The 25,355-nt window shown below is 45.3% G+C and overlaps 1 protein-coding gene across 2 annotated transcripts in view; it reads right to left on the bottom strand.

Moving 5' to 3' along the window:
• EXT2 (exostosin glycosyltransferase 2) overlaps nt 1-17,489 on the bottom strand; it is a 110,117-nt gene extending 92,628 nt beyond the window's left edge. For both annotated transcript variants that reach the window (XM_024214540.3, XM_024214549.3), the window contains exons 1-5: nt 17,352-17,489; nt 13,631-14,196; nt 13,362-13,451; nt 6,127-6,243; nt 1,630-1,825 (exon numbers count right to left, since the gene is read on the bottom strand). In XM_024214540.3, the coding sequence (XP_024070308.1) occupies nt 1,630-1,825; nt 6,127-6,243; nt 13,362-13,451; nt 13,631-14,166 (939 nt within the window). In that variant the 5' untranslated portion in view covers nt 14,167-14,196; nt 17,352-17,489. The remainder of the gene's footprint in view (nt 1-1,629; nt 1,826-6,126; nt 6,244-13,361; nt 13,452-13,630; nt 14,197-17,351) is intronic.
• Nucleotides 17,490-25,355: the final 7,866 nt, after the last annotated feature.

The following is a 25,355-nucleotide window of genomic DNA, read 5'->3' as shown; positions in this document are numbered from 1 at the left end:
GTGCAATCATATCTCCCTTCAGCCTCCATTTTGTTAGGCTGAACGAACCAAGCTCCTTAAGACTCCTCTTGTAAGGTAGGTTCTCCATTCCTCTGTGATCCTAGTAGTCCTCCTCTGCACCTGTTCCAGTTTGAAGTAATCTTTCTTGAACATGGGTGACCAGAAATGCACACAGTATTCCAGATGAGGTCTCACCAGTGCCTTGTACAATGGTACAATATTCATATGAGACTATCTATTCAGGGCATCCAATTTGCTTTCTGAAGGGGGAAGTTAAATATGAGAACTAGGAATTAAAAGTCTTTGCTGTCCCCTCACTTGCTTCCCAACAAAGCTGTGAAACCTATGTTCATATCAGAACACTGCTGAGCAGTCCTAAAATCTCAGCCAAGAGAAGATTGTAAAACAGGATGCATTAGCAATCCAGCAGTCCAGGAGTCTGTTTAATAAAAGCAACAGTAAAGGGAGTGCAGGAAAGGTTGTGCTGGGATCAAATCTCAGACTGCTTTGGGGAGGATGGAGGAAAAAGGAGCAAAACACATTTTAAACACCTACTCGATAGATCACAGGGCAGCAGGTGGAAGACTTTGGGTAGGTCTGGGGGAATAAGAAAAGAGCCCCAGATGTGGACACACATGCTCATCTGCCCAGATAACCATTTTTCCTGTCTAGACAAAAGTTACTATAAATATATCTCCTCATATCATTGCTGTTATCAGCCAGACATTCCAAAGGGAGATGCAGGGCTCTGCAAAGGAAACTATTTTAACAATCTCTGCATGTGCCAGCTCTCGAGTTAAAAATTATATATATATCTATCCCCTCTCCTGCTATCCTTGAATGATACAGTCTTCATTAAAGAAGCAAAGTGAAGAGAAATTTTTTTTTTTCTGGATGAAGGTTTACAACTCAGAACAACCCTTCCCTTCCTCTCACCCTCCTCCACTTGGAATTTTAAACATCTTTCCTACAAAATGTAACAGAACTGGAGGAAAAACAACAAATGCACAGCAGAAAAACAAATTTATCATAATTTGTTGAAGTTCAATGATGGATTACATGCTGGTGGCCAGAGATGGAATGCAGTGGAATATTCCCCAACTGGCCAAAGGTATAGCTGGCTTCACCACACTGCATGCTAAAGTACTTCTACTCTGTATTGGGGGCTTGCCAGAAGACACAGAAGTCTGAGAAAGCTTATCTGGTTTTATTTTCATATCATTGACACATCAAAAGCCCTCTGGAAGTTGGGCCAAGGCCATCAAATACATTTCACCTAGATGTTTCCATAGTTGCATGCTGTCAAATCTTCTATCTCAGTTTGTCATGGGTACACAGGGCACTGTGTGGAATTGTTTTTCAAACACTAAACTGCATACCCCTTTAATCCCTGTATATCCCTTCAAGTTCATAACACACTTTTAGTCCTTCGAGTTCAATGAGGATAACTGTAAATTAGAATATAATTTACTTTTAGGATACTGTTTAATGCAATAGACTTTTCATTTTCAAATTCTTCCAGCAATTTCACTGAAAATTAAGGAAGCGTGCTATCTAAACTAAACAAAAACGCTTTGCTAAGTTAAGCATCATTGGGTCTGTGGGGCTATGCAGGTTAAGCAGCCTTACCTGAAGCACCTGAGGGTAATCAAAGACCTGGTTCTTGTGACAACGTTTACGAACAGAAGGAACTCCCTCTGACAGATTTGTGCACTTGTCCAGGATCAGCACAGACTCTCCGTTCTCAGCTTGAAGAGCCTCCAAGTCAGAACGGTATTCCGGGTGAAGAGCCATTTGGGATGACAGGATGAAGTACCTACGAGGACTGAAAAGTGGAACCAAGGTGACCTGACATTTCCAGGAGTTTGCTCTCTAAAGAGTCTGGAACTCATTTCCTTCTATCTGGGCCCAGCAGAGTCCAGATTTACTTATCTGATGGACACACCGCAAAACTCAGCTTCTTTCCCTCCAACGTTTGGGGACAGAACAGGATGAGAGTTGGAAGGAGTTATTAACTAACTGATATCACATAATTAAGATTTGGCCAGATCTAATTATTATTGTATGGATAACAAGAAGTAGAGATAAGCTCCTCAAAGCGACGTACAGATTATTGTAAATTTTAAGTCTTGAAAAGGGTGCCCAAAAGCTTGAGATGGGCAACTCTTCATCTGTTTCATAAACTGAAACAAAAATAACTTTGCAACATACTGAGAAAGCCTCTGATGCAAGACTATTGCAGTATGTGTTCACTTGGTTATATTTTACATGATGTTAGTGTTTTATTGTAAAGCACCCAGAACACTTTGGATGACTGATGCTACGTTCTTCTGCTTGTAGATATTTTAGTTAATTTTATATGGATGAAAGGTGCTGACAGCCCTGGCACCCTATGTTGATCTACAGAATAGATACAGTAAGGGCAGTAGTTAGCTAAGTTCTCCTCACTGACTCAACCTTGTGCCTGTGTGTTATCCTGGAAGGACCACTTATAGGACAGAGGTCTGAGTTTAGCATCATAGCCCCATTCAGCCATTGACCTCTGCTGAGATTAACAAATTTATATTTATAATGTAAATTGCTAACGTGCTAGATAACTTATTTTAATATCAACATATTCAAAAATGTATTTTAACAGCTCAGGTCAAAACGCAGGGATATAGTCTCAAGTTAGCTGTTCATGTCTTTAAGCTGTGCAGCTCGTTCATGCTGGAGTACAGCACACTGCACCGAAAACACAGTCCTAAAATTTCTCCACTATGCCTGATGCAAGGAAATACACAGATACACAGTATGTGCCCCCCCACACACAAACACACACACACACGCTGCCAAGAAAACTCAGGAAATATGAGGCCTCTATTTAAGATTCCAATTTCCCTTCACTTGATGGCTGGCTTTTTTTTTTTTTTTTTTTTTATTAAATATACAGCTCTGAAGCACACACATTATAAAGCTGAACTCTGCCCTACCCACCCTCCTTACCATCTCCACACCAGCAGTTTTGGCTGCTCCAATTAGACAGTTGAGTTACATGGACTTTTTTCTTTGTAATGCTATTTTTGTAACTCGCAGAGGCTTGCTGGAATATTTACTCCTGGCATCACTGAATTTATAACTCTGTTTTAGGCAACTAAACTATAAAGAAACTAAATCACAAATTCTAAATCCAGCTCTCTAAAGGAAACAAAAATAAAATTTACCTTACAAGCCAGCACAGCTGTTGGTAAGTGCTAATAATGGCAATGGCCAGCCAGAAGTTGCACAAGGTTGTTCATTTTTATGCTTTAATGGTTTAAGACCAAAAATTCTGGCATAACACTGTCAACATCCCATGACACCAAAACCCTGTGATCCAAGTCTTGCTATAAATGGATGTAAAATCCTGACATATACCAAGCCTGACAGTTTAGAATAATGATATATAATTGTATCTACCGACCTACGATTGAATTTTGACCAGCTCTCTTTTGTCATTTTTTCCCCACTCCCACCACAAAAGAAAAATAGAACTCATGGTGACCAATTGTTTTTAAAATTACATCAATGATTGGCCACCAGATGGCGCTCTACCCAAGCTGTAGCCCACCAACTCTGCCAATAATCAGTGTGCAATGATACATGGTGGTTGCAAAATATTCACTAAATCAGTGACTGAGGCACTTGCTCCCGATACACATCTGTTCTCTCATGCACTGCAACTAGCCATGCCACCTGGCTGATCATGTGGGACATGAACTATGAAGAAGTCTGTACTAAAGAGAGAAACCATAGATGCTGAAATTCAAAATAATTCAGGTTTACAGCCCTCAAAAGACAAAGCAAAAACACTGACATCATCAGCAGAAGAGATTACTGACATATAAGGTAAACTTCTGATCTGAAGTTGACAGCATCCCTTTAACCACTAGGGTGCTGCCTCAAGTACCCAGGGTACACAGGTTAACACTGTGTTAACACATTGTTAGCACTGCACTATGTAGCAGATATTTCATATGTGAAGGGACAACTTTTGACAGGGAGTGATCATCACACAAAGGACTGAAAGTTTCTGGGTCATATTCATGGCTCCGTATCGGTTTTGCTGTGACATGTGAACAAGTCACTTAAGCTTACTGCCTCAGTTTACTCATCTGTTAAATAGGAATAGTGACAGGCAAGTAAGGCCTCATTGTCGAGTGCTTTCGGCTGCTCAGATAAAAAGGTATTATGAACACAATATTTTTTTAAAAATCATAGATTAATAGATTTTAGGCCAAAAAGGACAGTTAAATCATCTAGTCTGACCTTCTGTATATTACAGGCCAGAGGATTTCATCCAGTTACTCCTGTAATTAGCCCAATTTGTATTAGACTAAAATATATCTTCCAAAAAGGCAACCAGTCTTAATTTGGAGACATCAAGAGATGAAGAATCCATCACTTTCCTTGGTTGTTTGTTCCAACAGGTTAATGCCCTCACTTAAAAATGTGTGTTTTATTTCTAATTTTAAACTGTCTGGCTTTAACTTCCAACCATTGGTTCTTGTTATGCCTTTCTCCACTAGATAAGGAGCCATTAGTATCCAGTATTTTCTCCTCATGAAAGTACCCAAATACTAATCAACTCTCTTGCTGATCTACTAAACAGATTGAGCTCTTTAGATAAGTCACTTTTTCTAGCCTTCTAATTATTTGCATCTTTTATGCACCCTCACCAAGTTTTCAACATCTTTTTAAAATGTGGGCCACCAGAATTGGACACTGTATTCCAATGATCAGTCTCAACAATGCCATATACAGAGGTAAAATCCCTCCCTATTCCTACTCACTATTCCCCCTTTACACACCCAAGGCTGCATTTCCCCTCCTTTTCTGCCATAGCATTGCAATGAAAGCTTATGTTGAATTGTTTCCACTAAATCCTGTTCAGAGTCACCGCTTTCCAAGATATAGTCCCCCATTCTGTATGTATGGCATACATTCTTTGTTCCTAGATGTATAACCTCGCATTTGGCTGTATGAAAACATTTTTTTTTTTTTTGAGTGGGCCCAGTTTACCAGGCAATCCATATTTCTCTGAATAACTGCCCCACCCTTATTATTTACCATTTCTCCAGTCTTCATGTCGCCTGAAAATTTTATCAACAATGATTATATATTTTGAATCCCAGCACAACTCCACTAGAAACATGCCCATTTGAAGATGACCACCACTGCAATCTCTGGAGCGGGGCCAGCCAAAAGGCACTATGCTTCATTCCATGTATCACCTACATAAGTCTCAGCCAGCTATCGGTGAGGGAACATGACTATATTCTAACAGCAATCCCCCCCACCATTCCCCAACACATAAGAATGGCCATACTGGGTCAGACCAAAGGTCCATCTAGCCCAGTATCCTGTCTTCCGACAGTGGCCAATGCCAGGTACCCCAGAGGGAATGAACACAACAGGTAATCCTCAAGTGATCCATTCCCTGTTGCTCATTCCCAGCTTCTGGCAAACAGAGGCTAGGGACACCATCCCTGCCCATCCTGGCTAATAGCCATTGATGGACCTATCATCCACGAATTTATCTAGTTCTTTTTTTAATCCTGTTATAGTCTTGGCCTTCACAACATCCTCTGGCAAAGAGTTCCACAGGTTGACACTGCGTTGTGTGAAAAAATACTTTTGGGGTTTTTTTAAACCTACTGCCTATTAATTTCATTTGTTGACCCCTAGTTTTGTATTATGAGGAGTAGTTAATAACACTTCCTTATTTACTTTCTCCACACCAGTCATGATTTTATAGACCTCTATCATATCTCCCGTTGACGTCTCTTTTCCAAGCTGAAAAGTGCCAGTCTTATTCATCTCTCCTCATACAGAAGCCGTTCCATACCCCTAATCATTTTTGTTGCCCTTTTTTGAACCTTTTCCAATATATCTTTTTTGTGATGGGGCAACCACACCTGCACGCAGTATTCAAGGTGTGAGCGTACCATGGATTTATACACACAAACCTACAACATTTCCGTTATCACCATTTCTTTCAAACCTGCCCAGCACTATAAGCAAGTCTGAAGTTATATCTCGATGCTAACACCACACATTTAACAAGTTAGTGAATGCAACCAGTCCAATTCACCAGGATCAGCTTACCCTGGTCCCCTCTCTGGCAGCTCCACCTCTGCAGACAGAGGGCTGTAAACAGGAATACTGACATCGTAGCCTTGCCGATAGGTCCATGTGGAGAAGCCTCCTCCAGCCAACAGGGCTCTGAAAGTGTAAGGAAATGAAAAGATTGTGAATGGAGCACATAGGATATTACATTTAAATTCCGGGTCATGATACTTTATCATCATTCCTAGCATATGAGCAGGCTTTTCTGCTTTGAGGTGTCAGTGTCTGTAGCACTTTTATCAGTGGCTTTCCCATGAAGTTTTACCTTTATTTTAACTTACCACAGCTGCAGTACAAAACAAAAGGGAACTGTGAACATTTCTTTAACATGCAGTTATACTGGCTCAGAACTAAGATATCAAACTCCCACAAAGGACCAGCCTGCTTTGGATGCCCCAGAATAGCTTTGATAATTCAAGAGGTGGTACTCTTCTCTTTGAATCTTTACTGAACCAGTGTCTCCACTGTTTTTTGGAGCATAGTGCTGGTAGAGGTGGTGTATTTTGGATGAGATGGTCCTGATCACTTGTAGTCACTAATGATCCTGTTGTCATAGCTAAATTTCAGTTTGAGTAATTACATCCTAAATTAATTCTATCAGTTTAGCTCAACACCAAATTCTTCAGTTCCTGCCCTACTTTTTGTCTAACGTTGCTCTGAACTGTTAGAGGCAAGCTGCGTTTCAGTTATAGGTGCAGTGATTTTGTATTTCTTAAAACACAAAGATTTTTCAGGATTGAAGGCACTACAGAATTGTTAACTATTATATTTCAGAATTCACCACGTAAAATAGTCAGTTTACTTAGATTTTACATTAAGGAAAATGCTATAAATGGCAAACACACTGACAGAGGATAAACCATATGCTCTGAAATAAACCTCAGAGCAAATGAAGCTTGTAGTACTGTCTACTGAGAAACAGAAGAGTAATAAAAGATGGTTATCATAGAACAATAAAAATGTATGGCTGGAAAGGATCTTGAGAGGTCATCTAGTCCAACCCCCCGTGCTGAGGGAAGACCAAGTATGCCTAAATCATTCCCGACAAGTGTTTGTAGAATCCCCATCACTGAAGATTTTTAAGAATAGGTTAGAAAACCTCCTTATATGTAGAGCCCTGCAAATCTGCAGATATCCGCTTTATAGCCATGGATATCCGCAGACCATGTTTGCAGATGGATGCAGATCCAAATTTTACACCTCCACCCCGATATAACGCTGTCCTCGGGAGCCAAAAAAACTTATCGCATTATAGGTGAAACCGCGTTATATCGAACTTGCTTTGATCCGCCGGAGCGCGCAGCCCCACCCCCCCGGAGTGCTGCTTTACCGCGTTATAGCCGAATTCGTGTTATATCAGGTCGCGTTATATCGGGGTAGAGGTGTATATCTAGAGAAGTGGTTCCCAAACTGGGGTTCGTGAACCCCTGGGGGTTCACAAAATGTTACAGGGGATTCTCGGGAAAAAATTCCCTAATGGTGGACAGAGCTGTCCCTAGGGACCCCGGGCAGCACGGGGCCAGCAGCCCGGAGCACCTGGACTTCCAAGAGCTAAGCAGATCAAAGCAAGCATATCTATCACACTGAGAAGATTTAAACTTCAAGACTCTAAGAAACGGAAAGGGAGGTGAATATTTTTTGCTGTTTTTAAAATTAAATAGGCTGCTAGTATTGTTTTTAAAATTATTATGAAGAACAAGTTTAAGCTTTGTTGTAACGTTCACTGTTTGCCTGGACTGCTCAAGAACTGAATGCTTGTGTAGGAGTAACTCTTTAAGTTGGCTTGCTTAAATACCTTCATGCTGTTTCACATCTGATACTCCTTGATGAAACATAGGAGCCCTGTCTTATAACAGGCTTACTCAAAGGGTACGTCTATGCTTACCCGCTGGTTCGGTGGCAAGCAGTCGATCTTCTGGGATCGATTTATCGCGTCTTGTCTAGACGCGATAAATCGATCCCGGAAGTGCTTGCCGTCGACGCCGGTAATCCTGCTCTGCGAGAGGAGTAGGCGGAGTCGATGGGGGAGCCTGCCTGCCGCGTGTGGACCCGCGATAAGTACCTTTAAGTTCGAACTAAGATACTTCGACTTCAGCTACGTTATTCACGTAGCTGAAGTTGCATATCTTAGTTCGAACGGGGGCTTAGTGTGGACCAGCCCATAGTGATACAAGCTACGAAAGTGAGATCTTGGAAGAGTGTTGCCGTTTTCATAATGTAATAAAAATATTGTAATGATAAATAATAATAAATAGTGTGTAATAAATAGTGTGTCATAAAAACAAATTTTATATTTCCAAGATCACTGCTTTTATAATTTATACTCAGGTAAAGGAGAAAAACCCTGGAATATTCATTTTTAAGAGGGGGTTCGCGAGACTTTGATGTGTTAGTGAAAGGGGTTCACAGGCTGTTAAAGTTTGGGAACCACTGATCTAGAACCCTGCAAATCTGCAGATATCTGCGGATCACATACGGATACAAATTTTGTATCTGTGTAGGGCTCTACCTATATGAAGATACAGTGTATCCTCCCAATGGGAATGCCTTGACTGTCATGGAGATAGTCCATCTGTGGCTTTTCCTGTGTAGGGCAACCTTTTGCCAGACAGAAGGAAAGAGCTTTAAGGACTGGAAAAGAACATGTAGGAGAGAAAATAATGAATCTTTCATATTGCCAGCAGAAATTTGAACTCTAGTGTATTACACATTTGCTATTCCTGACTGCGCTTCTTTGAAACATGCTAGTAGAGAGACCACCTTTCAGACCTCACTTCACCCCCAAAGGCCAGGTGGCACAATGAATGCATTGCCCTAATTTAGGAAATCCTGGATTCAGCTTCTTTCACTCAGCCTTCCTGAACAATTCATTACACCCAGTCATTCATTACAGAACGCTATACTTTAAATTGTCCTAGGAATACTGGGTCTCCTCAAATTACCATATAAAGTAATTTACATCGTAGAAAAATATATATTTTTCCAATGCCAGTTCCACCCATTTTCTGGAGAAAAGGAGCAGAACATGACATACCATTGTACTAGGCAGTACTGAAAGAATTCTGAGGAGCAGCATTCATTGTCTGTAATGATTAAGATGATTATGGATAGTAGCCATATTGCCAGAGTTCACTAGCTAAGCAGGGATATGTCTTTGCAGTACTTGAATGGGAGATATCCAAAAAATGCCAGGGTGTGACAGGAAGCAATACTGATGATTCATTACGTGACTCTCTTGCCCGGAATTAGCACCGAACCAATTCCTCAGCATGATGTTTGGAGATGTTATCTTTCACATTTGATGTAAAACTAAACTTGCAGATTACTCTCAAAGACTCTAAATTATTTTTCATCAGAGCAAGGTGTCCTAGTCAGATTCCAATAAATAACTGCTTTAATAACCTTGAAGTTTCTATAGGATGCTTCACTGCCTGTCCTAAACAATAGTATGGAGTTGTTCTGTTCTGTTAAAAAGCTACCACCCTTTACTCCAGATATGGCTGCACTGCAGTGGTGATGCAAGCAAAATATATTTAGTTTGTGAAGTGCTTTCAGAGTTTTCTGAGTTCAAGACAAAAGGTGCTACAGAAACAAGATATTTTGAACTTGCAGTTCTGTATAGGTGACCAAACCCAAACATACCAGCACTGGCTAATTACACATTATAGAGAAAGAGGTTACTTGAGCACAGGATGAAAAATTAAAAAGGTGCTGAGTGAGAATTCAGGTTCCAAAGCCAGAGAGTGATTATTTTGGATTGCAATGCCCTACCTTCAGTGACTGTGTGTGTCGAATGTTGCTGTGACTATTTCCCACCCTTCAAATTTCATGTTCCTTGTCTCATTCACATTAATTCAATTGCAAGACAAGGAATGAAAATTTGGATTTGGCTCATGTCTTGCTCCTCTCGCGCTTTTACACCCAGGTTATTTTTATCCCTTCATGAGAAAACTGCAACCAGATTGTTTTAATGGGATCCGCCGCATAACATGACAGCATCTCATCAGCCTTGAGAAAGCAGGTGTGCATCACACAGACTTTTACCAAAATAAACCCACAGGAACCAATACCAGTTAAATAACTCCACTCAGATTTTCATCATACAGTGCAGTAAGAGAATCAAGGTATTAGCCTTTAGAGTACTGAAGGCAAGTAGTCTTTAAATTGCATTGAGCTAAAGATGAGTGAACATGTTCTCAGTTCCTTTCTCCTCCCTTCCACCCCACCCTAACCTCTTCCCAGTCATTGATCGCTTTTTTCCTCTTCAGAAAGTACAAAAAACTGTCTGCATTCCCCTCTGCTGTAAGTTTTCTTGTTCATGTCCAATACTTACTCTGGAGCATCACTAGTTCTCTCCCCAGTCTTGTAAACCCTCCTAAACCTCAGTGCTGGGATGTAAATAGCGGTTAAAAAAAGTAACCATGTAACCAATTAAAAATTTATCGGTTAAACGTTTAACCAGGAAACAAGGAGTGCGGGGGGGTGCTGTAGCACCCCCATGTTTTATGCAGCCCCCCCATCCCTCCTGACTGCCAGGCCCCGGGACAGCAGTGGAATCCTGGGCTCGGGACAGCAGTGGAGTTTAATTGTTAAGCGAAACTGATAAGACTGATGCTTATCAGTTAACGGTTAAACTTTTACATCCCTAATCAGTGCCCAACTCAACAGTTAATTCAAGAACCAACAGCAAGGAGGCAGGCTGCCTGGGAACTTATTAGGTAAGTTTCCTTCTATAGACTAGGTTTAGATTTACCCCAAGAAAAAGTTCTGAATTGCCTTGTCTACCAGCTAATGGAAATCTTTCTTCATCCCTATGAGAGCAACCACTATATTACCTGATAGAAAATTCTGAGAGAGTCTGTTTTCCAGGCATTAAGGCTAGAAGGCTACATATTCTACAACACTGTCAGCAAAGCAGTTTCTACACCAATTAAACATACTACTTAGTACTGACAACCCATGTTTCCATCTTCAAGGTCATGAAACCAAAAGCTTTCAAGCTGCCTTCTGGAAATCCTGATATTGGTTTTAAAGCTCTAACAAAACAAACAAACTAGTGAGATAACCTAGCTAAAAGTTTTCCAGCTAGAAGAATACCATAAAAGACATCACTACTCTCCTCTGCACATAAGGTCTTATTTTACCCAGATTAACGTTCAGCACTGAATCAACACAACATATTTGTCATATTTCATGAACCTTACAATGCACTGTTTTTGGGCCACATACCAGATTTGGTACATGCCAAAGAAATAAAGTAGACTCTTTGTGCAAGCTTCCCAGACAGCACCAATGTATACTTTAATGTTGACCTGCTGCACTCCTAGGAAGTCTAGTCCTAGAGCCTTACAGAGACTACTAATGCACTTCATTCTTGACCTTCAATTCTGTACAGCTGGTCTTGTTAGATTTGAAGTGAGGTCTTCAAAAGTGAAAGCCTCATATAATAATCCCTACCACTCAGGCTCTCTGAAGATATTCTACTACAAACAAATGTGTCACTGATGGCAAGTTTCAACAAAATGGAGAGTCATGATTTGTTACATAGGACTTCATGACTTTCTGTTGCAACAAAGCAGTTTCTTTCACTCTTGTCTGACCCTGTTCCCCCTGTAACTAATAGACCTCAGAGGATTCAGAACTACCTGATTTCTCCCAGTAGTATGCCATATGCTTAAAACAAACACCTAGTGAAATAATATATTTGCTGCGTATGAAGTCCAAGACACACAAGGCCAGTTTTAAATGGATGCCTGATACATAAGAGGTTAATAAAACAAAGTTGTGAAGCACATAGTAAATCTATTGCATTAATTCAACAGATCTATTCCTTTCATAGGTATAGTTACTATTATATATTATGTACCAAAACAGAGCATTCTATTAAACATAATGCAAATGAAATGAAAAACTCTCAAAATGATAGAACTTCAGAGAACGCGAGTGTGTGAGAAGTTACATGTTTAACAAGTTTTGATTGTAAAAGAGTTATGCTTGACTGCCCTCTTCAGGCCAAGTTTGTGTCAAAAGCACCTAACGTGTTTTGGTTTTTACCTTTTCTGATTGCAACTACAGTTTAATGTCAGTAAAGTAACTCCAAAAAGTATGCTGAACACTGCAGAGAAAATCTACTCTGTTTTGAAATAAAAAGACAATCTGTTGCCTATGTTGCAAACAAACCAAGATCTAAAAATCCAGCCACATTCTGCCTCATATGCTATCATCGGTAATAAAGATCTTGCAATCAGATTTTAGCCAGAATTTTGCTGATCATGTGGCAGAAGAGGTCCATCTTGCTCTCTAATAGCTGTATTGGTTTTGTAAGGCCTACTGCATGTGGGTCAGTAAAGTAAAATTATTTACTTTTTTATGCTTAATATAATTGGAAATTTCTTCCCTTTCCCATCTTTCCACCTAAAGTGTCTGTTCTTTATTATAGCTATGTTCTTCATACCCTTACTCCCTCTTTTCCCCTTCCCAGAACGCCTGTAGAGAAACCTACCCTACAACTAACAATTAAGATAAGGGTTCAAAACTAGTAATTTCCTGGCAGGAATTTTCAAAATGCACAAGCCAGAGAAGGATAGAGAAAACCAACAGCGTTATAGTCAGCGATAAATTACTGGATCAGTGCAATTCCTGAAATCACACACAACACAAATCAAGCTCTGGTGTCAAAATCATCACATTCGATGTTGAGTCAGCTAGAATAGCAATATTGTTTCTTTTGAATACAAAGCAGGAGCAGCCAAACTTTGCCCATCAGAGGCAGCTAGAGAGAAGCCCAAGAATGGCTCCTAATTTGATTTAAATGGAACTAAGTCTGTCATTCTTCATCTTCACTAAAATGCACCCTGTGGAGGCTACAGGTCTAAGCATAGAATGTTTCACCTTGATCAGAGGAGCCTAGCAGCTCAGATCAAGATGGAGCATTGATAGCTGCAATATTCCCATGGGCCACACTCCCTGTGAATTTAAGCATGGGCAACATTGTAGAATGCCATGGGCAAACAGTTGTCCTCTCAACTTAAAGAAGCTAGACAGTCCATCTCCTATCAAAACAGGGTAAGACATACTCCACCTATGTAAGACTCAGGCATTGTAGCATTTATATTGGGACTACCAAGAGTTCTGAGCCCCACTTTCTCTTTAAAGACATTTTATCCTACACACGCCACTCTCCAATGCACTCAGAGAAACAGCATGATGCCTACCTATCTCTGGGAACATCCAGTGCTGTGTTGTAGTCAGGTGGCCCCCCAGGCAGCATGTTGAACAGCAGGTGGTTTGTGCCTCGATCCCACCTAAAGAGAAGAAATAATTAAAGCCAATTTGAGAGCTGTTCCCTGAGACATGGATGCCAGACTCTCCCAAATTCTGATCTCAGCTCTGACCAGGGCTCACTGCAGAACTTTTCCCATCACTAACTTTATCCTCGCCAGCTCTAACTTTATGATTCACAAAGTAAGGTTTCTGTAGGTACCTGGATAACTGTGCCAAGGCTTGAGCAGTTTCCTTGATGCGGAGCGTGTTCTGGTTCAGCACATCTATGGACGGCACAAAGAGGCAGGCCCGGTTGACATCATCTGTGTAGAAGTCACTGTCAGAGATAGCAGTCAGCAGCTCGTTGTACTCCCGAGAGATAGTGTTGCTAACCAGCATCCCATACTCATCCACGTATTTCTTCAGTGAATAGATATAGACCTTGATCTTGTTTTTGGGGTTGAAGCCACACCGATAGACATCAAAGCAGGTGTGCATCCTACAGCTAAGGTCTCCCCGTTCTGGGATGGGGCTGTCAGCAGGAAGCTTGATTACAGGCACATCATGGACACTGCGCTTCTCCACTGTCCAGTCACTGGATGACTCAATGGAGTGTGGCCAGAACTGGAACATACCTGTGGCAATAAGGCCAAGCAGGACAATGGAAAAGAGTGTGATGTAGTAGATGCGGTGCTTGGTCTTCATTCTTGGGATGAGGGCTGGACCCCGGTTGTTATATTTGGCTGACGCACACATAATGGAACTAGCCACTTCTTCCTCGTGTGTCTAGAGAATGGGGAGACAAATGCACAAGGTAAGAATAGGGACAATTTTAAGTGCGATAGAAGAGACACAGGTATCACAAAGAACAGGAACAGCAGGGCAGAAATATATTCAGCTCCCTTTTGGGAAGGCTCCTTTGCCTCAGAGGATTGCACTGACATTCTTCAGATATTCGGGTCTTCCATTGGAATGTCAGGTGCTGGCTGCCCTCTGTATCAGGGATGACACTTGGAAGCACCAACACGGAAACAGTTACTTGCTGGGACCAACATCCTTATAAAATATTTCAGCCAAACTTAACAACCACAATGTCAGAATAACAAATGGACCTGAGATTTAAAAAAAAATAAAATCAGATAGATAGAAAAAGTCATTATATATGTCCCACCCAGTCCATCTCCCACAGTGTTCCCAATGTACGTTTCCTAGTATTGTGTGCTCAAGGACTAGGGAAAAGTAGTTAAATGTACATTAAGTATATAAACTGAAGGAGCAGGGGAATCTCCAATGCCAAACTCAACCTCATTCAACTCCGATTAATGGGAATGTGTCACTGATACTCTTTATTTGCCCAAAGCTGGGTATCATACAGGACTCGCAATCAAGATGCAGTCACTAATCTAGGGTGGGTTCTAAAAAAAAAAAAAAAGTATACAGTAACCCTGTATAAATACCACCTGTCCATCCTGTGTGGACTAGAAAGATACTAACGTACTTTTTGTAAGAGCAGGTGATTGCCCTGGTGTCCTTGGCAAATGTGCTCTTTCACCCAAGTGCAGCATCAGTTGGTTTTCTCCCACCACTGAAGAGGGACTTCAGTAGTGCCATATGTATATCCTTGTGAAATACTTTGGGATGAAAAGCACAATATCAATATAAAAAATTAACTGTAGCTGGGGACTGATATCATTTTCCAGGACTGATCATGTAGGTTAATTTTTGTGCTTTCAAAATTGTGGTTACTAAACAAGTAAGGGCAGCCAGCATGTCCCTCGGCCCATGCCGCTTCCTGCAGCCCCCATTGGCCTGGAGCAGCGAACCGCAGCCCGTGGGAGTCACGATCGGCCGAACCTGCGGACGCGGCAGGTAAACAAACCGGCCTGACCCACCAGGGGCTCTCTCTGAACAAGCGGCGGCCCTAGTTTGAGAACCACTGCTCTAGAGCATGGCTGATCTAATCATATATTCTTCCTTTTGTGGGAAAGTGTAGAGGGCAATTTTTGAGAACTAAAAGAGAAATTTAATGGGAAAATGTTAGCCAGACAGAAATTATACAAACAACAAACCACCACACCACCACCAAACATGAAGAAATTGAAGAGTAGGTCAAAAACAACAGTTTTTACCAGAGAATGTTGGGACAGAGGTTGTTTGCAACTTGAAGTGATAGCACTTACGCAGTATAGCAAGATGTTTTAGACACCACTTAAGAAGTTCTCAACTTTTAATGCTTCAAGTCAAACTAGGTTCACATTCTGATTTCAATTAAATAGTTTTGCCAGCCTACTGTTGAACATTCAGCAGATAAAAGACTGAAGTCATAGTGTAGACAGGAAAAGAACAGGAATTTCACAGTATTATAGCCCAAGATCTTCTATGTTACTTCTGCCTTTTAATCAAGTTATTCCCTCACTCCCCCCATACATCGCTGGAATCATCTGATTTATCACAGAGATCATACATTTGTGACAGGCTCTTGAGTCACGGAGAAAGACTTTTTTTCCCCCTCAGTCTCAGTTTCAGACAAGGAACTATTTAATTGTTTTTACACACTGCATAATTAATCTCTAGAACGCACTGCCACCAGATAAAGGCAAAGTCCTTAAGAGACTTCAAAAAGGAATTAGACATGTAAAGGATAATAAGAATTAACAGTTACATTAGAAACCATTGAAAAAATTAAGAGGGAATATTAGCCTTTCTGCTTCAGGGCATCAAGGATAAAATATCAATGATTAGGAAGAAGCTTCCCTGATCAACAGGCTATCCCATAACCATCCATGAACAGATCCTTTAATCGAATTTCACTAAGTCTAGACTTCCTAGAGATTACAGGGTTGCTTCCATCTTCCTCTGAAGCAAGTGGTACTTGTCACTACTAGATGGATACCAGTTTAGACAGACCTCTGGTCTGATTCAGCATCGTATCTCCCTCCCATGTTCCTAAAAAACTATGAACCTTGAGTTGAGTGTGGGAATGAGTTTGTGGAGAATTCTGAGATTACAAGTTTATAAAATTATGTTAGAACCCCTTAACACTGAAGTTGTCAAAGAACGGGCCTAGCACTGGTTAGCCCAGAAAGCCTTTGTTAAAACAAAATTTCTCCACAAAAGCACTTCATACCTCAAGACCTCACACAGAGATGCATCCATATAAGAAAAGTTGAGGGAGTGGAATGAAACTTCAGCAATACTGAGACACACTAACAGGAGAATTGAAAGTAAGTGGGTGATAGGTCTTCTTCCTCCCTTCAGTGATTTCACCTGCACCTCACAACGTAAGATTTAAAATCAGTTTCAACCCATATTATTAACAAGGGGTTAAATAGATGTGATTTATGGCCCACCCACATGTAATAAGAAAAAAAAGTCTTTAAAATAGTAGAAAACATGTAAGGGGTTGGACTAGATGGTCTCTTCCAACCCTAATAGTCTATGGCTAGACAACTGCCTTACTTCAGTACAAGTTTTCGGAGGAACACGGCACCTGAGCAGTGAATCCTCCCCTCATGTGATTCCCAGTCAGTTTCTCCCCGTATTGTGTCAGTCGCAGTCCGACACTCCCAGTCACAGATACAGAAATGTTGTAAGGGAACAAGGGGCTGAACGCCTCGTGCTGGCGATGTGCTCCCCGAGCGTGTTCCCCCACCTGCCCGCTGCAGCGCCCGTCAGGATCCCTGCAAGGCCGCCGGACACATCAGTCACCCACCCACCCACCCACCCCTTCCCTGTGACCCGGCCTCCTCCAGCCTGGCTGGAGCTGGCTGCCTCCCTGAGCAGCTCGGCCAGCCCGCCCCGCCCCGCCCGTAACCCCTTGTCCCTCACGGCGGCAGCGGCACAGGCCGCAAGTCTCATCGCCCCCCGCAGCCCCCGCCCCCAGCGCACCCGGCCAGGATCGGCAGGGCCCGGGCCCGGCTCCCCGCACTCCCCGGCCTCACCTCAGCCGGCCGCGGTGCAGGCTCACGGCCTCATGTCAGGCCGAGCGGCCCCGTCCAGCAGCAGGGCTGGGGCGCTGGGCCGGCGTTCGGGGCAGCCGCCGGCGCAGAGCTACCCACCCCGCCGCCGGGCCAGGGCTCAGAGCGCATGCGCGGGAGGGAAGGTTCAACGCGCAAGGCAGCTACTAGCACAGCGACCCAGCGTCTGCAACCTGGGGTGGGTCGGTGCGCATGCGCGGTAAAAGTAGCTCGCTGGCCTCGTGGAGAAGCAGCAGCTGGCTCTGCGTCTGGCCGCGCCTACTCCAGGACCGGGAGGCGGCCCCGACGCACCGCACACTGGCTGCGCTTGGGTTGGACATCGCTGGTGTCGCTGTCTGGCGGCAATTCTGTATGGAGCAAGAGTTGGGGGACAAAGCTGGGGCCAGCGGAGATCGGGGGCACGGGTTGCCAACCCTCCAGGATTGTCCTGGAGTCTCCAGGAATTAAAGATTAATCTTTAATTAAAGATTATGTCATGTGATTAAATCTCCAGGAGTATATCCAACCAAAACTGGCAAACCTATAGGGTGACCAGGTGTCCACTTTCAACTGGATGTAAGGGTCCCTGGCAGCTCCGGTTAGCACTGCTGATCAAACTTTTAACGGCCTGGTTGGTGGTGCTGCGGGTAGGGTGACCAGATCTCCCGATAAAATCGGGACTGTCCTGATATTTAACCCTTTGTCCCGCATCCTGATCAATGTATGATCAGGACACCATTTGTCCCGATATTCAGATAAAGAGGTGAGCGGGAGGGAGGCGCTGACCCCCAGGGGTGCTCCGGGGCTGGAGCACCCACGGGGGGAAATTGCAGCCCCGCCTCGCCTCCTTCTCCCCTTCTAGCCCCAGTGCACTGCGTCCCCACTCCTGTCCCCCTCCAGCACTTCCCGCCGCCTAACAGCTGATTGGCGGCGCTTAGCGCTTTCCAGGAGGGAGGGGGGAGGAGTGAGGATGTGGCGCGCTCAGGGGAGGAGGCGGAGAAGAGTCAGGGCAGGTGCAGGGACTTGGGGGAAGAGGGTGTAATGGGGGCAGGGCGAGGGCGGTGCAGGGGCAGGAAGAGGCAGGGGGTGGGCGAGCACCCACCCAGCAGAGGGGAAGTCGGCACCGTAGGGGTGAGTAGCGGGCGGAGGGTGAAGAGGCGGGCGAGTGAGCGGGCGGGGAGGCGAGTGGTGGGTGGGGGTCTGAGGAGGGACACAACAAGCCAGCGGCAGGCTAGGGATGAGGAAGGGCGTGTTGGGAGGGCTGAGCAGGGAAGGGGCGGGACCTGGGGCAGAGTGGGGGCAGAGCCTGGGAGGAGCAGGGGTGGACTGTGGGCAGGGCTGATGGCACCCCAATGTGTCCCGATATTTTAGTGTGGTGATCTGGTCACCCTAGCTGCGGGGCTAAAACAGGCTAGTCCCTACCTGTCCTGGGGCATCATGCTGTGCCCCAGAAGTGGCCAGCAGGTCCGGCTCCTGGGCGGGGGCAGCCACAGGGCTCCACGTGCTGCCACCGCCCTGAGCACCGGCTCTATACTCCCATTGGCCGGGAACCAGCCAATAGGAGCTGGGGGGCGGTGACTCCAAATCCCTCAGCCCAACCGCTCTGCCTGGATCCCCCTCCTGCACTCCACACCCCTCATCCCCAGCCCCACCCCAGAGTCCGCATCCCCAGCCAGAGCCCTCACCCCCTCCCGCACCCCAACTCCTTGCCCCAGCCCAGAGCCCCTTCCCGCACCCTGAACCCCTCATTTCTGGCCCCACCCCAGAGCCCACACCCCCATTTAGAATCCTCACCCGCTCCCACACCCCAACCCTCTGCCCCAGCCCAGTGAAAGTGATTGAGGGTGGGGGAGAGCGAGCCACTGAGGGAGGGGGAATGTAGTGAGCGGGAGGGGGTGCCTCGGGGCAGGGGGCGGGCTAGGGTGTTTGATTTTGTGCCAATAGAAAGTTAGCAATCCTACAACCCTAGGAATGGCTGGTGGTGGTGGCGGCAGGGATGGGTACATGGCTGGTGGTGGGGATTGGGGGTGGTTGGTGGTGGTAGCAGAGATGGTGATATGGCTGGTGATGGGGGTGGGGATCAAGGGCATGGTTGGTGGTGGAGGCAGGGATCGGGGGCATGGCTGGTGGGGGGATCAGGGCAATGGCTGGTGGGTGAATCGGGGCATGGCTGGTGATGGTGGGGATTGGGGGCATGGCTAGTGGTGGTGGGGATCGAAGGCATGGCTGGTGGGGGTCGGGGATCGGGGGTATGGCTGGTGGGGGATTGGGGGTGTGTCTGGTGGGGGGATCAGGGCAATGGCTGGTGGTGGGGATCGAAGGCATAGCTGGTGGGGGTCAGGGATCGGGGGTATGGCTGGTGGGGGATTGGGGCATGGCTGGTGGGGGTGGGGGATCGATTGTGGGCATGGCTGGTGAGGGTAGTGGGGTTCGGGGGGCACTGCTGGTCCTAGCTGTGGAGAGGATGGTGTGGCTGGTGTTGCCCAGGGCAAGGGTTAGGGAGACACTATTGGTGCCACCTGCTCCAGGCTGTTTAAGACTGCCCGCATAGCTCCAGCTCCACAGGGGACCCCACAGCTACACGTCCAAAATCATTTCCAAGTTCTGTGGTACACTATCAAGTTAAGTCTCACCATTAGGAGAGGATCGTGTCCTGACATGATGACATCATGTTACATCGGGGGTGATGACATTGCAATGGAATGACATCTTTGACATGAGGTCACAGGCCTATGGCATGCAGGTGTTCTGATAAGATGTAACTGAGTTGTGTAATCAGGTGATAACATTGCAATGTACTATGATAACATTCTGGCTCAATGTTGTGTTCCATCACCTTGTTATTTATTTTCCACAAGGTACCAGTGTTATAAATATGGCCACGATCATTCATATGGTTTCTGGGGCTCAGATTGGGTGATCTTCAGCATTAAAAGCTCAAGCCCCTCTCACTAGAGCAAAAGGAGTAACTTCTTTAGCTGTAAGTAAGAAACAGGCTGTAATACACACTGGAGAGTAGGGTTACCATTCGTCCGGATTCTCCCGGACATGTCCGGCTTTTTGAGTTTAAAAATAGCATCCGGGCTCCGGGGGGAATTTGTAAATGTCCGGATTTCCCCCCCCCATGCAGAGCGCGGCACGGCTGACAGGGCAGCCAGCCGGATCGAGCCACTCGCACGGGGCTCCAGCAGCCAGAGCCCCTCCTCTGCTTCCCCCTTCCTCTCCCCTGCAGCTTCAGATCACTCCCCTCCTCTCTCTCCCTCCTTCCCCCTCCCTGCATTTGCAGATCGCCGGCCATTCGCATCGGGCCTCCAGCAGTCTGGAGCTCCTCCTCCTGCTCCTCCTCCCCTGCTGCCCAGTGCGCTGCTCAGCAGCACTCTGCGAGGGCGGGAACCGGGCTATGCGCTCTGTGGGGGAGCGCGGCACCGTGTTGGGCTTTGCGTGGAGCCCGACATGCTGTTCTGAGCGGCACGGTAAGGGGGCCAGGGGGTCGGAGAAGGGGCAGGGGGGTTCTGGAGGGAGCAGTCAAGAGACAAGGAGCAGGGGGAGGGTTGGATGGGTCAGGAGTTCTGGGGTGGGCTGTCAGAGGGCGGGGGTGTGGATAAGGTTTTGGGCAATCGGGACAGATAGGGGCTAGGGTTCTAGGGGGGGCAGTTAGGATGGGGGGGTTTCAGGAGGGGGCAGTCAGAGGACAAGGAGCAGGGGGGTTGGGAGTTCTGGGGGGGCTGTCAGGGGGCAGGGGTGGGGAGAAGGATCGGAGCAGTCAGGGGGCAGGGAGCAGGGGGGTTTAGATGTGTCAGGAGTTCTGGGGAGGGGGTCTGTCAGGGGGCGGGGAGTGGTTGGATGGGGTGTGGGAGTCCCGGGGGTCTGTCAGTGGGTGGGGGTGTAGATAAGGTTTTGGGCAGTCAGGGGACAGGTAGGGGGTAGGGTCCTAGGGGGCAGTTAGGATGGGGGGGGTCTCAGGAGGGGGCAGTCAGGGGACAAGGAGCAGGGAGGCTTTGGTAGGGGGTGGGGTCCTGTGGGGCAGTTAGGGGCAGGGGTTCCAGGAGGGGGCAGTCAGGGGACAAGGAGCGGGGGGGGGTTGGGGGTTTTGAGGGGGGCAGTCAGGGGGCGGGAAGTGGGAGGGGCAGGGGCGGGGTTAGGGCGGAGCTCCCACCGTCCTCTTTTTTGATTGTTGAAGTATGGTAACCCTACTGGAGAGTCTAGTGCATATCTGATCACACACATTAAGCTGGTGCACCTCACTAGGCATTGTGCTTAAACAGAAAAAGATACTCTGATACCTACAAAAAAATTGACAGTGGTTAGGCCACTGGTGTGCTGAGACCACAGCCTATCATGCTGATCAATATTGTCTCATTATTTCCTTGTACACCCCCATCTGTCTTTCAGTATTCATCTGTTAGTCTCTTGTCTTAAACTTAGATTGTAAACCCGTCAGGGCAGGGATTGTCTTTGTTCTGTATTTGTACAGCACCTAGCACAAGGGAGTCCTGGTCCATGTCTGGGGTACTACAATAAAATCAATAATAACTGTCCCACCCCAAAAAACTCACATGGAGTGTGCAGAAACAGCATTGTCACATAATACTCAGATCACAACAGCCATGTTTGTGCCATATACAGAACTGAGAAAAGTGGAAAACCCCAGAAATGGGAGATGTTATTCCTATTATAAGTATCACCTGCACTTTGTGCTTCCAGTGCAGCTGCAAGCCTATTCATGTGCCACCAGAGATGGTATGAAAGGAATTTCCTATCTTCAAGCTGCAACAATTCAAAATCCCATTTCCTCTCTTCCCCTTGGGCATTTTTCCCTTCACTTGCAGTGCAAAAACTGGAGCCAGGAAAACTACATTCTCTTAGGAAGGGGATTCATTTCTTCAGCAGCACTTGCATCCTGCAATCATTTCCTCATCTCCCACTGACGTAGGGAGCAAGAAACCAAGGGAACTGACTAGTGCAGAAGCTCTAAGTAGTTTGTTTTCATTTCTAGCTTCTTTAGAAGCTTCCACCAAGTCTCCTCAAGCACTTCAATTTATAGTGCAAAGAGCCAAAACCCACAAGTGACAAATACCAAGTTCTACTTTGAATGTTGGGGTATTCCTTAGCTCTAAGTGACCTTTGTGCTGCTGTGCCAGATTATTAAGGACCCTGAGGACTGAAGCCTTATGCACAGAATAAATCCAGCACAGACAGCAACCATGCAAGCCTTTCCCACACAAACCACTCCCTTCTCATTGCGATTTAACCCTGGCCTAGAGGGACTAGCCCTGAAAGGGGAGTTCAGTGATTTGTTTTTTAAACTGAAATGTATACTGTGCTTTCATTTTTCCAGCTGCTGCCTCCCTGTCTCTTTTGTACATTTTCATTTGGTTTCATTCTTTGCTCATATTCCTTGCTAACTAACAGGAAGGGACTGATGGAGAAAGAAGGATTTTCTCAATTTCTTACTGTAACAACCACTCTCAGCACCTCTGAACTACTGCAAATGCCAAAGCATCCTATATTTGATGCATGGATTCTGCACGGCTGGCAATGCTGCCATTTTTCAGAGCTGAGTAAAGGGCTTCCAAATGGGGCTGGGCCACAATGTTGACCATGTAGCCAACTGTGGAGAGAGCTACAAGCAGAGTGAGGATGGCTGGAACAGTCTCTATGTTTACTAACTGGGGAGGGCTGCACCAGATACTGGGTCACTTCTGCAAAATTGTATAATCTCACCAACCCCCACCAACTAAAGCTCAGGCAACCACTCCTATTGGGCACTCTCCCTTCCGTCTCCCTCAACTCCATCCACCCTCACTTCCTGGCTTTCTATCCCAGGTATTGGTGTTTCCAGCTTCTTTCTTTCCCCTCCAGCAGTGTTAGAAGCCAAACAGTTCTTTGTCATTGTTGCCTTTTTGATGGCTGTGGGCAGCTTCTACATCCATCTGATCATCATGTGCTGCTGCTCTCCTCTCCCAAGCATGGCCCAAGCCAACCACTCCAGTTTAGGATTTTACTGCAGGCTGCACTGCTTCCTTCAGGTGGTATAGTGCAGGGAAGCTGCTTTCCCTAGGTGGTGAGACTTGGTCTTTGACTGTAGTACTGCTGAATTCAGCCACTCCACCTACCCTGAAAAGGAAAATGACATCATGAGGCAGCTAGATGTTGGATGCACGGGAGTGGAGATGGCTGTGCAAAGATGTATAATGTACATTGTTTATTTCCATCTGGGGTTGGAAGTCCTGATGTCTGTCTTAGTGGGAGCAGTCAGACTTAAGGCAAGAGTGAAAAGCCTGAATTGGGCCAAAAACAATTAAATGAAATCGCATAGTGAATTTAAAAGTGAAACATCAATGGGAGTGTGTTAAGGGTGAGACAGAGCAATAAGCACTCCTAGTGAAGTAAGAGATTGATCATGGCCAACGAGTCCCTTCCTGGATTCTCAGCAAGGCACACTACCAATTAACATCATCATTCTACTTACCCACCTGCCTAGGTGCTCAGAAACCATAGCGATAGGCAATGCCCAGACTGGAGAGATTACAAAGCTGTCCATTACCATAGTATCCATGTGTCATTTCTAACCATTCCAACAGCACAGTGATGGGTCCCATATGATAACTCAGATGGACAGATCCTTCCGCCCCTCCTCCCCCACCACAAACAAGATCAGCAGAAAATGCGACATAATTAAAACCTAACTAAAACAATTTTTGTAAAATGTAAAACCCTCTTTTAACATTTCAAATGGATAAAACCAAATGGATATGTATGCGATCAACAGGTGATTCGACATACAAAGGAGGAAAAGGGATTGTGGGTAAGGGGACCAGTAATACATCTGCGGTCAGAAAAGGTCATCATAGAAAAAATAATAATTTTTTTTTTAAAGTTTGAGAGCTCTTTCAACAGTGGAATGAGCTAAACAGACATGGATTGAGAGTGGAACAAGCTCTGAATCATAGGGCAAAGGGCGCCTCTCCTAACATCCTAAAGTGCGGGTGGGGAGAGGAATTGCTAAAAGTTAGCAGGTGTCAGAGCACAGATATGTGTTGGGATGAGGCTCAAAGGATGAGGATTTTCAAAAAATGATTATTGTTATTTATTTACTATTAACCAAGTGGTGGATATCACAGACATATGATGAGAAGTTGCCCCAAGGAGCTCCTTGGGGCAGCTTTAAAATCTCCATGAACATGGGATGCTACAAAACCCAAGTAAACAGTCAGTGATGTTTAGCCCATGCCTGGATAGTCTGCTATTTTAAATTATTGCATTAATGCTTCCTTGATGGGAGGACTTGAGCAGGTGTCGGGCACAAGAGTTTATTTTTATCAAATGTGCAGACCAGAATTGCCTTAGTCGGTTTCTTGGAAATAAGAAAAAATACTAGCCTAAGGATGCTCTGGCAATTTTCCAGATGCCTAATGGCAGCTCTAGTTTACAGAAAACAGTGCAGACTGCAGTCACCCTCTTCTGTAATCCAGAGTGGTATGCCACAGGGACTCAGCATGCAATGCATCAGCTTGTTCAGAAGCAGAAAACCAAAACACACAAGGTTGAATTCAGCCTTGGCATAAGTGAGCACATTTCTACTGAAGTCAATAGAAATTGCATGCACTTACATCATTAATGAAGCTGGTCCCCTCTGATTAAAGCACAGGGCAGATACTGGCCATATTTGCTTGCTCCGCCCTCCCCCAACCCCACTCTAGCTCCCTGCATTCACCCCACTACAGCAGGGTGCTGTCAGAAACACTAAGTGCATGGATTGGATTCAGTTCACCTCACCTGCTTTGTGCTTTTAAATTTATGGAGATATCCTATCTCCTAGAACTGGAAGGGACCTTGAAAGGTCATTGAGTCCAGCCCCCTGGCCTTCACTAGCAGGACCAAGTACTGATTTTGCCCCAGATCCCTAAGTGGCCCCCTCAAGGACTGAGCTCACAACCCTGGGTTTAGCAGGCTAACGCTCAAACCACTGAGCTATCCCTCCCCTCT

Source organism: Terrapene carolina, unplaced genomic scaffold, assembly GCF_002925995.2.
Source record: "Terrapene carolina triunguis isolate 2854851 unplaced genomic scaffold, T_m_triunguis-2.0 Scaffold96, whole genome shotgun sequence".
NCBI lineage: Eukaryota > Metazoa > Chordata > Testudines > Emydidae > Terrapene > Terrapene triunguis.
Note: the sequence above shows the minus strand (reverse complement) of the source record. Positions and strands in the feature narration are given on the sequence as shown.